Consider the following 14,392-nt stretch of genomic DNA (forward strand, 5'->3'; position numbering starts at 1 on the left):
CATCCTTGAGGTGTTCCTGCAGCTATATCTAAATATAGTCCAATCTGAACCATATTTGAGTCGAATGTCGGGAAGCTTAAAATAACTCACTGTTTCAAATTTCAGCGACATCGGGTAATAATTGTGGTCTTTATGGACTTAAGACCCCACATCAGCAGGTCGGTCTATATGACATCTATATCTAAATATTGTTCGATCTGAACTATATTTGAGTCGGATATCGGGAGGCCTAAAACAACTCACTGTTTCCAATTTCACCAAAATCAGACAATAAATGCGCGGTTACATTTAATTAAAATCAGAGCTGAATTTTCTACTACTTGCCAACACACTATTTATAGGCCGATTCTAAACTTTCAAAGCTATCAAAATATGCTTGTCTTTGCTAATAGCTTAGCTTTATAGTGTTAGTTTGACAAATAACTTTCATTATTTTGATGCAATTTTTTTCTTTTGCGCTCATTTTAATTTGCTCTCAAAATAGTTTCATAATTTCAACATGTTGTTGTTTGTGTCGGTCAATTGGGTTAATATTACTTTTATTTCCATAATATTTTTCTCAAACAAATTCAAAAATTAAGCAATTTATAAATGTTAAATATATCAAAAAAAAAAATAAATTTTGACCAATTTATACGACGAGCCATTTGCCAATTAAAAGTGGTCTCATTTGTATAACAATCACAAATCATATGGTACAATCCGCCATCTCGCCATCAAGATGTCATTTCAAAATTGGCATTGTTCTTTACACAACCAAAGAAACTTGGCCTCGTTGTTATACGTGCGAAAGTAAAATAAGAGAAAGAGAAACTGAAACAAAAAGAACGTGGAAAAAATGGGGTAGTTTGCTGTGAATGTAAACACAGAACCAACATCTTTATACCGTCAAACTGGTCGACTGTTCGCGTGAGACCACGCTCATTAATCCACCTTGTTCTCCTTCGAAATTTATTAAAATCGATCTAAAATCCGATTTTGAAGGAAAGATGTCCGGTAAAAATTGCATCCAACTATTGCCGTAAATCCTAAATTTTCCCACATTTATTGGAGATAAAATAAGAAAAGGTGGTAGAACTAGAAATCAGAAATTCGACGAAATTTACTCGTTACTGCAGTTGTTAACACTAATTTTTACCCGGTAGATGAAATAAATAAATAATTGATATCAAAATGATTGACAACAGTTTGACAGTCTGCCGACTAATATTATTTGAACACATTTCCTTTCTTATGGTGGGTTTAAAGATATTTTTATTATAATTTTTTCATTGCAAAAAGATTTTTTTTACAAAAAAATCAATAATTCAAAAAGTTTATTTAAAATTTTTTTAAAAAATATTTCGCTTTGTCCAACTCTACGGCCATAGAACACAGAACTAAAATATGTCTACTAGAATCCATGCTGCTATTAACTGATAGATTTTGATCCTAACTCACTATGAGCAAATTATGAAGTTCCAAGGAAAAAACAAAATGATTTCATTTTAAATAATTATTTTAAATTGTAAATTAATCTGGGTGATTCGGCTGTTTTAGAAAAATTTCAGCTCGAGCTAGGAAATAGGTATCCTAATGAAATTGGGATTGACGTCAAGTGGACGACTAAAAGTACTTAAAAACTATTTTTCCGTAATATAAGGTCATGGGTTTCTTGAAAGTCGCCAATTTTTAACATTCAAAAATATCCAACAAACATTTTTCTCAAAAGTCTAAGGAGTGTGTTTTTTGGAATACATTTAAGAGACTTGTTGCATTTGATGGTTTGTATATTAAAACCAGTAAGGAAAGGAAAAAGTCGGGCGGTGCCGTGGAAGCTATATCTACATCTGAACAAATTTTTATGGACCGCGGCGGATGTTTTCAGATGGATATAAACAATCCGTATCAAATTTCGAGCAAATATGTTCAAACTGCAATAAACACAGTGGACAAATGACAAATTAGCCAAAACTTGACGAACATATGTATGGGAGCTACATCTAAATCTGAACCGATTTTTTCCAAACTTCTTAGATATTCTTCGGTCCCGAGGGCCGCCCCCCCTGGCTACGCCCCTGATGGCAGCTATATTTATATATATAGTCCGATTTTACCCATTCATGTCTGTGCAAAATTTCAACTCAATATCTCAATTTTTAAAGACTGTAGAGTGATTACAACAAACGGACACAGGGGCGTCGTTAAATCGTATAAGAATTTTACGACGAATTTTACTTTGTAGGGTCGGAAATGGATATTTCAATATGTTACAAAGGGAATGACTAAATTAATATACCCTATCTTTTGGTGGTAGGTATAAATACCACCACGTACACCATAAATAACGAAAAAATACCGTTATACAGAACTCAAAGCTATTTTTTTGTTGGTATCAGTGAGCGCCATCCCCCAATCTTTGGTAAGATCCATCTTTCAGGAAATATTTCAGTGGTTCTATCCTTGTGAACAGCAATGTATATGTTATCAATTTTATGAAGAAATGAAAAGATAATACAGGTAACGGGGGTGGCCTTGGCGTTTAGCAATCGAGTTTACCAAACGTTTTGTAAAAATCAAATATAAAGCTTCAATTTTGTGTAATTGTGTCATCGTAAATCCTTGTCAATAAAGTAACGCGTTTTTGGTTGGAATCTGACCATCAGGGCAATAACATACAGGACGGTAAAATCTCGAACAGTCTTGGAGGGTAAGAAAGAGATTGACGACGTTTCTGAGGATGGAACGATACGCATCATTTGGCTGCCCGGCCATACCGCAGTAATGGGAAAAGAATAGGCCAGAGAACTGCCGTCAATAAACTTGGTAACGCGAAGCCATTCGGGTCGACGCAGTCCGAAATAAAGGCGTAGGCTACAAACGCGAATGTAACACAACGAAAGGGTCGGTAGGATGACGAAAATTCCGCGGGGAGATCCGGATCGTTAGAAGACGATGCTATTACTGAAAGGAAGTAAGAAGGAGGTCAGTATCGCCTTCGGTATCATAACAGGATACGTAGGACCACAAGCTTACTTATGCAAAATCGGTGCTGCAAGTGATAGCATGTAAAGGCCATGTGGAGAATATGATTAGACTTTAAAGCATTTCCTATCCCATCCTATAGAAAGTATTTATGACTTGATGGGCTACATTCAAAGCAGCAGACCATGTTTGACATTTTAGCAAATATTTGCTATTGTTACAGCATAAATTTTCGATATTTTTAATTCCACTGGGTGTTATTGATATTGAGGTTTGTATTTATAGTCGAGTCCAAACGGCGTGCTGCAGAGCAATGCCATATTATAGAGATTTATGAGTTACAAAATTGAAATACTCAGAAGTCTTGCTAACATTTAGTAAGTGGAGAAGCATTGCTCAAAATGTCTTTGAAGTTCTCGCCAGTTCGGAGTCATAGTCGAAAATACTAATATGTGCGCCACGATGGCTCAAAAAAACATAATAAAAAGAAAACATTAATAAGCTCTCTTACCAACTAAAATAAAGCAACCACATTATTTTAAAAACATGTCGGCTTCCTCCCACTTTTTGCATGTAAATAAATGGAATTTGATGTGCCCACAAACTTCTCTGTCCTCCAAAAAAATAAAACACTACTTAATGTTCTCCTAATGTATCAACGTTGCTACGCACATAAAACACATTTCGGGGTCTCAGTCCCCTGCACATAAAAGTATATGCATGTTTGTAAGTACTATTGTCCTTACATTGAAACCGACCCAAATCTTGACGAAATTAAATAATTACACAATCAGAAACATGCAATAATTTCTTGAGGAAATAATGTCGTTACTGTAACTTGCAAACGAGACAAAAATACTCTTTAACAAAGCTCTTTTCGCTGGCAATCGTCGCCATTTTAGTATGTCTAAGGATTTTTCTTGCCACTTACCAATTTCCGGTTGCCTGGTCAAATTTGCAATCCCATCCGGGAGGCAGTTTTTGGTACTGCCTATCTCTAGATTCAGCCATTCTTTAAATTTTGTTATAGTATTTTATTTTATTATTTTTCCTTAATTTTTTATTGCCTACTTCAAAGATACACTTCTTTGTTTTGTAATTTGCCAGCCACCACCAATCGACTAAGCTTCAGTTAACCCACCGAAATATGTATACCGCATCCACTGAATGGCGAGTCCTTAGACGCTATAGACTTGATGGGACACTGATTTTGATTTCCAACCACTCGTAAAACTTCTCACGTTTGTGCGACTAACCCCTATGGAATGCCGATGAAAATGCATATCAAAACAAAAAGTAAAAAAATGGAAATAAAAATAGAGGTAGTTGGATTGTAAACAAACAAACCCCTCGTCCTGTGTAAGCATGTGTTCCGAGCACCAGTGGAATGTACAGAGGCCAAACAACCGCGATTTTTTGTTCACATGCGCATTACAACAATAGTGGGAAAATTTAACCCTATGAAGGCTAACTCGAACCATATAATCGAAGATCTATCTCTAAGGTAAACTTATATGATTAATAGGCCATAAAAGGTGATTGTTGCAAAAGGTTTACATAAAGCGGCAATTCTTCGAATTTGCTGTATGTAATTTTGGTTCTTGTATTGTAATTCGAACCAAAATTAATAGACTTGAAACCGGGAAAGGCCGAAACAAAGCTCTTAACAAGTAAAAGCGTGCTAAGTTCGGCCGGCCCGAATCTTATATACCCTCCACCATGGATCGCATTTGTCAAGATCTTTGAATGATACCTAGATGCATAGAAAACTACCACCTTCAAAATTTCAGGCAAATTAAGCCTCTGGGAAATCCGTTTATGTGGCAGGTTATATACCGATTTTGGACCATACTTAGAACAGTTGTTAAAAGTCATACCAAAACAACATATGCAAAATTTCAACCATATTGGATAAGAACTGCGCCCTCTAGAGGTTCAAAAAGTCTAATCGGGAAATCGGTTTATGGACTGATTTAGAGCATACTTAACACAGTTTTTAGGAGTCATACCAGAACACTTCATGCAAAATTTAAAATAATACCTTATGGGGTCTTAGACGCATATTTCGAGGGGTTTTAAACGGAATGATGAAATTAGTATACCTATCCTATGATGGAGGGTATAAAAATATGAACTTCAATTTGAGTTTGTGAGAATATGGTTGGGCCACTTCTTATTCGATTTAGCTAAAGTCCGTTATGATTTATGCTATCACTGTCAACATAATTGCTATTTATAGCACGTTTACATTGAAATTTTTATAATCTAGATTTAACTAAATCCAAACACAAATCCTGTCCGTTTACACTGCGTTTTTGGGGGCTTTACGTGATATACACAAGCGTACATGCGTATAAATGAATGTGCATATCACACACACACACATCTCTACACAATTTATGAAAGCAGTTGCATTTTTTGGTACTTTTACCGATTATTCAGGCAAGAAATCGGGTTTCTTTGAGATTTTACAATAAAAATTTGATTTATTTTTGTATGGTAAACCTGCAAAACAAATAACTCGCGAAAAGGCCATAAATCCGAATTTAGTGGGCAATGTACTTTAAAGCTGAGTATGCACCTCTGCGAAATTTTCGGTCGCAGCCAAGACATTTATGTCGCCACTGAAAACCAGCTGCGTAAAATACATGATGGCGACAAACACCGATTTATTATTTTGGCCGAATTTTAATCATTTTTGGCTAACAAGGCACATACATATGTGCTGTAATAAATCGTTTTTATTTCAAAATAACTTTATTTCATGTTGCATGAAGCTATTAAAACATAAATTTTCATTCGTAGTTGCAAGAAAAAATTCACTAATGCCTATTATGTCAACCTGTTATGTAAAAAGCTGCCTACTCGGTAACGCTACCGGTAAACCCAGATCAGATTTTTATCGTTTGCAGGCCGAACGAACGCTTGCGTTCGACGTCGACAAAGAGCCTACATATTTGAATTTCAAGACTATCAAGAATATACATATATAATTTACTAGCTGAACCGGGCCCGCTCCGCTGCGCCTTCTTTTACTTTATATGGATCAAAACTTTCCTTGGAATATTTATTTTCGACAATTAAAGATCTTTTTGTGAAATACCATGCTAACTTAACTAACAGTTTAATAATATAAGTGCCTTTATCTGATTCCCATATGATCTTTATTGGTCTACGAATTTAAGTTTGGATGTAAGGTTTACTCCATTCTTAAAATACTTCATTTCAGCCCGATATTCTCATGATGTCTGATTTAGTGGTGTTTTCGGGGGAGAGGTGGTCCCCCAGTTACTTGGACCTGAAAAAATATCGGCATCGTGCTCTTCTCTCAAATACCATTTATTTAAACCCCATATTGCCATTGGCTTAAGAGGAGTTTACTGAATGAGACGTCCCCCAAACACATGGCCCCAAAATAGGTTATCAAATTCCTTTTCTAATCTCAAATACCTTTCATTTGAGTCACATATTGGCATGGTCGAAAATTTTTTTCCTTTTGGGATGTTTTGGGAAAGGGATGATGCCCTTAAACCATTGTCTTACATTTGGATATTAAATTCGTATTCTTCTCCCAAATACCTTTATTTAAACCCCATATTGCGATGGTCACTAAAAAAGTGCTGCTTGTGGGGTATTTTGGGAAAGGGGTATACCCCCGGAAAATTGGTCCCGAAAATGGGTATCAATTCTTGCTCTATCCCCCAATACGTTTCATTTAAGCTCGGTAAATATGTCCGATTAAGGGGTGTTTTATTGGGGTGGTCCCCCAAGCACTAAGCCCGGAAAATATATCATCAAAGTGCTCTATTCTCTTATATCTATATATCATTTATTTGAACTCCATATCGTCATTGCCCTCAAAATTGGATATCAAATTCGTTTTCTAATCTCATTTAAACTCCTATTGCTAAAGTCGGCAAATATGTCCGGTTTGGGGTATTGGCCCTAAAATCTATGAATATTTAGCTCCACTCTCCTTAGGCCCCAAATTGTCTTGATGAGCAAATACGTCCTATTTGGGAGTTGTTATGGTGGAGGGACGTCCGCTAGATAGTTGGCCCCTAATGTTGATATCAGATACGTGGTCTACACCGACATACCTTTAATTTGAGCCCCTACTTCCCTAGTTGGCAAACATGCCCGGCTTGGGGGTGTTTTGAGGTATGTGGGGCCACTCAATGAGTTGGTCTTGAAAATATATATCGGATTCGTGCTCCACTTTAAAAACCCTTCTTATTTGAGCCTCATATTGCAATAGTCAGAAAATACTTACTATTTGGGTGGTGTTGTGGGGGTGGGGTGGCCCCATAGACACTTTTCCCGAATATTGATATCAAATTCGTGCTTTACTCCCTAAGACCTTTCATTTGAGCTTGCTATGGTCGTAAATTTGTCCCCTTTAGGGGATGTTTTTGGTGAGAGGCGGCCCCCCAAACACTTGGTCCCATATTTGGATATCAGATTTGTATTCTTCATTCAAATATCTTTTATTTAAGCCCCATTTTCCCATGGTCACTATATAGGCCATGTTTGGGGGGTGTTATGGGAAAGGGGTGGACCCCAGAAACGTGGTTCCACATTTGGATATCAGATTCGTATTCTACTCGCAAATACCTTTCATTTGAGTCCCATATTGCCATGGTCGGTAAATATGTCCGATTTAGGGGTGGTTTTGGTGGTTGCAGTGGTCCCCCGAGCAATTGGTCCGACAATTTGATATCAGATACGTTTTCTTATCCTTAATACCTTTCATTTGAGTCCCATATTGTCGTGATTGTTTTAAATATATTTTTGGTAGGTTTTAGGGTGGGGCAGCCCCCCTAGGTACCCCATCCGAAATTTGGATACCAAATTTTTATTTTTAGGGTACTATATGAGAGCACACAAAATTTCGCACCACCCATCTACGCGATATGGCGTTTAAGAAAATTAGGGTAAGGGGTAGAGTCCGCCCCCCTTCAGATATCAAAAAATGTAGTACCCTATTTTCACCATGTGAAAATTTCAAGAAAATCGGTTCAGACGTTTCTGAGTCTATAAGGAACACACAAACATACAAACAAACCTACAAACAAACACAAATTGATTTTTTTATATAAGATAACTTTATTTCATGTTGCATGGAGCTATTAAAACATAAATTTTCGTAGTTGTAAGAAAAAATTCACTAATGCCTATTATGTCAACCTGTTATGTAAAAAGCTGCCTACTCGGTAACGCTACAGGTAACGAAAATTTCGTTTAGGATATAACAAATGTCGCAAGAGGTGTATACTGCGCTTACACTCAAAAAAAGTTAATCCAAAATGAATGGTAGTAAAATTGACCATGACTTGGGCTTAAGATTTTTTTGTCCCATTTGGTATACACAATTCCTTATTTTAGGTATATACGAGTGAACGAAAATCTAGTTAAAATTTTCAAGAAGTTGGAATATCTGATCTCAATTTCAGAATGTTTTTGAAAATAAAATTTTGGGATTTTTTAATAAAACGCAAACTATTTGAGATATTTCAAAAACTTTATTATCGACTTGGAGTACAATCAAAACATTAATGAATGGAATTTTACTTCGTTCATATGGCCACCGCGGCTGGCTCTGAGGTCTTTCATTGACTGGACATAGCCCCAAAGAAATAAGTCTGGAGACGTCAAATCGCACGAACGAGGCAGCCAATCGACTGGGTCATTTCTTGAGATAACACGCTCATCAAACTTACTCTTCAATAAATCGATTGTAAAATGTGCTCTGTGGCTTGTGGCACTGTCCTGCTGAAACCATATGTCGTCCAGGTCCATATCTTCCAATTCAGGCCAAAATTAATAAATGAGCATGGTGCGGCAACGTTGTCCATTGACGGCAACGTGACGATTGGCAGCGATTATCGGTAGTATATTTTTTTTGATTTGCAGTCGTTGCTCGTTCGTGTACCTTACCATGATGAAAATATTGAGTTTACTGAATAAATTGACTGTGATAGTTCAAGGTTTTCACAGAAAAATGTAAATCTTGATATAAATAAAAAAATTTGTATAGTCAACTAAAATGTTGGCTGAAATCGGTCCTAACCAAATTATTGTGTTATTAATAAACAATTTGCATTTATGACAAGCTTAATAATTCAATTAAAGCGTTAATCAACACAATAAACAAATTGTTAGAGCACTGATTATTCTTCCAAAAACAAGTTTATTTAACCTAATTAATATAATCAACTAGCTGAGCCAGGCCCGCTCCACCGCGTCTCCTTTTACTTTATATGGAACAAAACTATTCTTAAAATATTTATTTTCGACAGTTAAAGAGAATTCACTGAAATACCTTGCTATGAAAATAGTATAACAATATAAATGCCTTTATCTAACTACCATATGATCTTTATTGGTTTGTGAATTCGCTCAGCAGTTTTAGAGTCCCCTAAGATTGAATGTTAGATATACTACAATACATTCTTAAAGACTTTATTTGAGCCCGGTATTCTCATGGGGATTTTTGCAGTGGGAGTTCTCTATTTCTATGATCGGTAAACACGTTTGTCCGATTTAGGGATGTTTTCGGAGGTGATGTGGTCCCCCCAGACACTTGGCCCTGAGAAAAATTTCAGCATTGTGCTCTTCTCTCAAATACTATTTATTTAATCCCCATATTGGCATTGCTTTCAGGGGAGTTTATAGGATGAGGCGTCCCCTAAACACTTGGCCCAAAAATTGGTTATCAGATTAGTTTTCTAATCTAAAATACCTTTCATTTGAGCTCCATATTGACATGGTCGGTAAATATGCCCGATTTAGTGGTGTTTTGGGAAGTGGGTGGTCCCCCAAACACTAAGCCCTGAATATATACTAGCATTTTGCTCAATTCTCATATATCTGTATTTCATTTATTTGAACACCATGTTGCCATTGGCCTCGAAAATGGATTTCAAATTCGTTTTTATACCCACCACCGACGGATGGGGGTATATTCATTTTGTCATTCCGTTTGCAACACATCGAAATATCCATTTCCGACCCTATAAGGTATATATATTCTTGATCAGCGTAAAAATCTAAGACGATCTAGACATGTCCGTCCGTCTGTCTGTTGAAATCACGCTAGAGTCTTCAAAAATAGAGATATTGAGCTGATTCTTTTTTTGTCCATAAGCAGGTTAAGTTCGAAGATGGGCTATATCGGACTATATCTTGATATAGCCCCCATATAGACCGATCCGCCGATTTAGGGTCTAAGGCCAATAAAAGCCACATTTATTATCCGATTTTGCTGAAATTTGGGACAGTGAGTTGTGTTAGACCCTTCGACATCCTCCTTCAATTTGGCTCAGATCGGTCCAGATTTAGATATAGCTGCCATATAGACCGATCCTCCGATTTAGGGTCTTAGACCAATAAAAGCCACATTTATTATCAGATTTTGCTGAAATTTGGGACAATGAGTTGTCTTAGGCCCTTCAACATCCTCCGTCAATATGACTCAGATCGGTTCAGATTTGGATATAGCTGCCATATAGAGCGATCCGCCGATTTAGGGTCTTAGGTCCATAAAAGCCACATTTATTATCCGATTTTGCTATAGTTTGGGACAGTGAGTTGCGTTAGGCCCTTCGACATCCTCCGTCAATTTGGCTCAGATCGGTCCATATTTGGATATAGCTGCCATATAGACCGATCCTCCAATTTAGGGTCTTAGGCCTATAAAAGCTACATTTATTATCCGATTTTGCTGAAACTTGGGACAGTGAGTTTTCTTAGGCCCTTCAACGTCCTCCGTTAATATGACTCAGATCGTTTTAGATTTGGATGTAGCTGCCATATAGACCGATCCTCCGATTGTGGGTCATATGCCCATAAAAGCTACATTTATTATCCGATTTTGCTGAAATTTGGGACAGTGCGTTGTCTTGGGCTCTCCGACGTCCTCCATCAATTTGGCTCAAAACGGTCCAGATTTGGATATAGCTGCCATATAGACCGATCCTCCAATTTAGGGTCTTAGGCCCATAAAAGCTACATTTATTATCCGATTTTGCTGAAATTTTGGACAGTGAGTTGTGTTAGGCCCTTCAATATCCTCCGTTAATATGACTCAGATCGGTTTGGATTTGGACAATGCTTTGCCTTAGGCCCTCCGACGTCCTCCATCAATTTGGCTCAGATCGGTCCATATTTGGATATAGCTGCCATATAGACCGATCCTTCAATTTGGGGTCTTAGGCCATTAAGAGGCGCATTTATTGTCCGATGTCGCCGAAATTTGGGACAGTAAATTAAGTTAAGCCCCTTGACATACCTCTGCATTATCGCACAGATCGGTCCAAATTTGGATATAGCTGCCATATAGACCGATCTCTCGGTTTTAGGTTTTGGGGCCATAAAAAGCGCATTTATTGTCCGATGTTGCCGAAATTTGGGACAAAGAGTTAAGTTAAGCCCCTCCACATATTTCTGCTATGGGACATAAGGTATGAGTTTTGCACCGGATTTTGACGAAAGGTGGTTTACATATATACCCGAGGTGGTGGGTATCCAAAGTTCGGCCCGTCCGAACTTGACGCCTTTTTACTTGTTTAATCTCTTTTTATTTAAACCCCTTATTGCAAAAGTCAGCAAATAAGTTCGGTTTGGGATATGGATCCTAAAAGCTATCAATATCAAGCTCCACTGTCTTGAAGACTCAAATTGTCTTAGTGAGACAATACGTCCTCTGGACAGTTGGTCACGAATGTTAATATCAGAATCGTGCTCTACTCCCATTTATGCCCCACATTTCCATAGTCAGCAAATATAACCGGATTGGGGGGTGTTTTAGGGGATGGGGCGGCCACTCAATGACTTGGTCTTGAAAATATACATTAGATTCGTGTTCTTCTCTAAAATAACTCCCATTTGAGCCCCATATTTCAATGGTCAGCAAATACTTCCTATTTGGGTGGTGGGGCCCCATAGACTCTTTTTTCCGAATATTCATATAAGATTCGTGCTTTACTCCCAAAGACCTTTCATTTGAGCCCCATATTGCTTTAGCCGTAAATTTGTTCTCCTTAGGCGAGGTTTTTGGGGGAGGGGGCGGCCCTCCAAACACCTGGTCGCGAATTCGAATATCAGATTCGTATTCTACACAAATACCTTTTATTTAAGCCCTATTTTACCGTAGTCAGTATATAAGTCCTGTTTGGAGGTTTTTGGGGAAGGGGCTGACCCCCACAAACTTGGTCTCACATTTGAATATCAGATTTGTATTCTACTCGTAAATACCTTTTATTTGAATCCCACATTGGCATGGTCGGTAAATATGTCCAATATAGGGGTGTTTTGGGGTTGAGGTGGTCGGACACGACGTCCCACATTTGGAGATCAGATAGATTCAAATTCTACTCGCTAATACCTTTCATTCGAGGCCCATATTGTCGTGATTGGTCTATGAATATATTTGGTGGGTTTTGGGGGTGGGGCGGCCCCCCTAGTTAACCCATCGGAAATTTTTATACCAAATTTTTCTTTTAAGGTTACTATAACAGAGCACACAATATTTCGCTTAAATCGCATAACCTATCTCCGAGATCTGGCGTTTCTGAAAATTAGGGTAAGGGGAGGGGCCGCCACGCCTTCAGATATCAAAAAATTTAGTACCCTATTTTCACAATGGGATCATTATGCACCATCTATGAATATTTTAAGAAAATCGGTTCAGCCGTTTTTGAGTCTACAAGGAACACACAAACAAACACAAATTGAATTTTATATATAAGAAGAAGAGATAAAAATATTTTCCTCATTACAGAGAAGGTGCCGAAAATTGTGTTCCTTTGATGATATGCCAACTTCTGAAAACTTTGATTGAACCCAAAAACTTCGTTTTACAAAGACAGCAATACAACAAAAGGCAATCACGGTTGAAAATTGTGACTTGGATGTTGAAACTAAAACCAACGATATCAATTTATGTAGTTTTAAACCTATGCGCTTAAAATACTGATTAGCTTTTTTTAATAAAAAGACAAAAATATTGCAATAGTTTTAATCTTTTATCCGCGATTAATCAAATTCACTTATCAGGAAAATATCCATCTATATATATAACAAGTATGAGCGTGCTAAGTTCGGCCAGGCCAAATCTTATATACCCTCCACCATGGATCGCATTTGTCGAGTTCTTTTCCCGGCATCTCTTCTTAGGCAAAAAAAGGATATAAGAAAAGATTTTCTCTGCTATTAGAGCGATATCAAGATATGGTCCGGTTTAAATTAAATTATATGTTGGAGACCTGTGTAAAATGTCAGCCAATTCGAATAAGAATTGCGCCCTTTGTGGGCTCAAGAAGTAAAATAGAGAGATCGATTTATATGGGAGCTGCATCGATACCGATATAACGATTCAGACCATAATGAACACGTATGTTAATGGTCATGAGAGAATCCGTCGTACAAAATTTCAGGCAAATCGGATAATAATTGCGACCTCTAGAGGCTCAAGAAGTCAAGATCCCAGATCGGTTTATATGGCAGCTATATCAGGTTATGAACCGATTTGAACCATATTTGGCACAGTTGTTGGATATCATAACAAAACAAATTATTGTGTTATTAATAAACAATTTGCATTTATGACAAGCTTAATAATTCAATTAAAGCGTTAATCAACACAATAAACAAATTGTTAGAGCACTGATTATTCTTCCAAAAACAAGTTTATTTAACCTAATTAATATAATCAACTAGCTGAGCCAGGCCCGCTCCACCGCGTCTCCTTTTACTTTATATGGAACAAAACTATTCTTAAAATATTTATTTTCGACAGTTAAAGAGAATTCACTGAAATACCTTGCTATGAAAATAGTATAACAATATAAATGCCTTTATCTAACTACCATATGATCTTTATTGGTTTGTGAATTCGCTCAGCAGTTTTAGAGTCCCCTAAGATTGAATGTTAGATATACTACAATACATTCTTAAAGACTTTATTTGAGCCCGGTATTCTCATGGGGATTTTTGCAGTGGGAGTTCTCTATTTCTATGATCGGTAAACACGTTTGTCCGATTTAGGGATGTTTTCGGAGGTGATGTGGTCCCCCCAGACACTTGGCCCTGAGAAAAATTTCAGCATTGTGCTCTTCTCTCAAATACTATTTATTTAATCCCCATATTGGCATTGCTTTCAGGGGAGTTTATAGGATGAGGCGTCCCCTAAACACTTGGCCCAAAAATTGGTTATCAGATTAGTTTTCTAATCTAAAATACCTTTCATTTGAGCTCCATATTGACATGGTCGGTAAATATGCCCGATTTAGTGGTGTTTTGGGAAGTGGGTGGTCCCCCAAACACTAAGCCCTGAATATATACTAGCATTTTGCTCAATTCTCATATATCTGTATTTCATTTATTTGAACACCATGTTGCCATTGGCCTCGAAAATGGATTTCAAATT

The 14,392-nt window shown here is 37.3% G+C and overlaps 1 protein-coding gene and 1 long non-coding RNA gene across 3 annotated transcripts in view; one reads left to right on the forward strand and one right to left on the reverse strand.

Moving 5' to 3' along the window:
- LOC106094207 (uncharacterized) overlaps positions 1-4,087 on the reverse strand; it is a 201,285-nt gene extending 197,198 nt beyond the window's left edge. Inside the window, exon 1 of one of the 2 annotated variants that reach the window (XM_059364956.1) lies at positions 3,896-4,087. In XM_059364956.1, the coding sequence (XP_059220939.1) occupies positions 3,896-3,975 (80 nt within the window). In that variant the 5' untranslated portion in view covers positions 3,976-4,087. The remainder of the gene's footprint in view (positions 1-3,895) is intronic. The other variant, XM_059364957.1, reaches the window with a different exon arrangement.
- Positions 2,584-12,848, forward strand: LOC131995816 (uncharacterized). The gene is made up of 3 exons (XR_009397638.1): positions 2,584-2,689; positions 4,072-4,468; positions 12,746-12,848. It is a non-coding gene; the product is annotated as an uncharacterized LOC131995816 (long non-coding RNA).
- The last annotated feature ends 1,544 nt before the right edge of the window (positions 12,849-14,392 follow it).

Source organism: Stomoxys calcitrans, chromosome 3 (assembly GCF_963082655.1).
Source record: "Stomoxys calcitrans chromosome 3, idStoCalc2.1, whole genome shotgun sequence".
Taxonomy (NCBI): Eukaryota; Metazoa; Arthropoda; class Insecta; order Diptera; family Muscidae; genus Stomoxys; species Stomoxys calcitrans.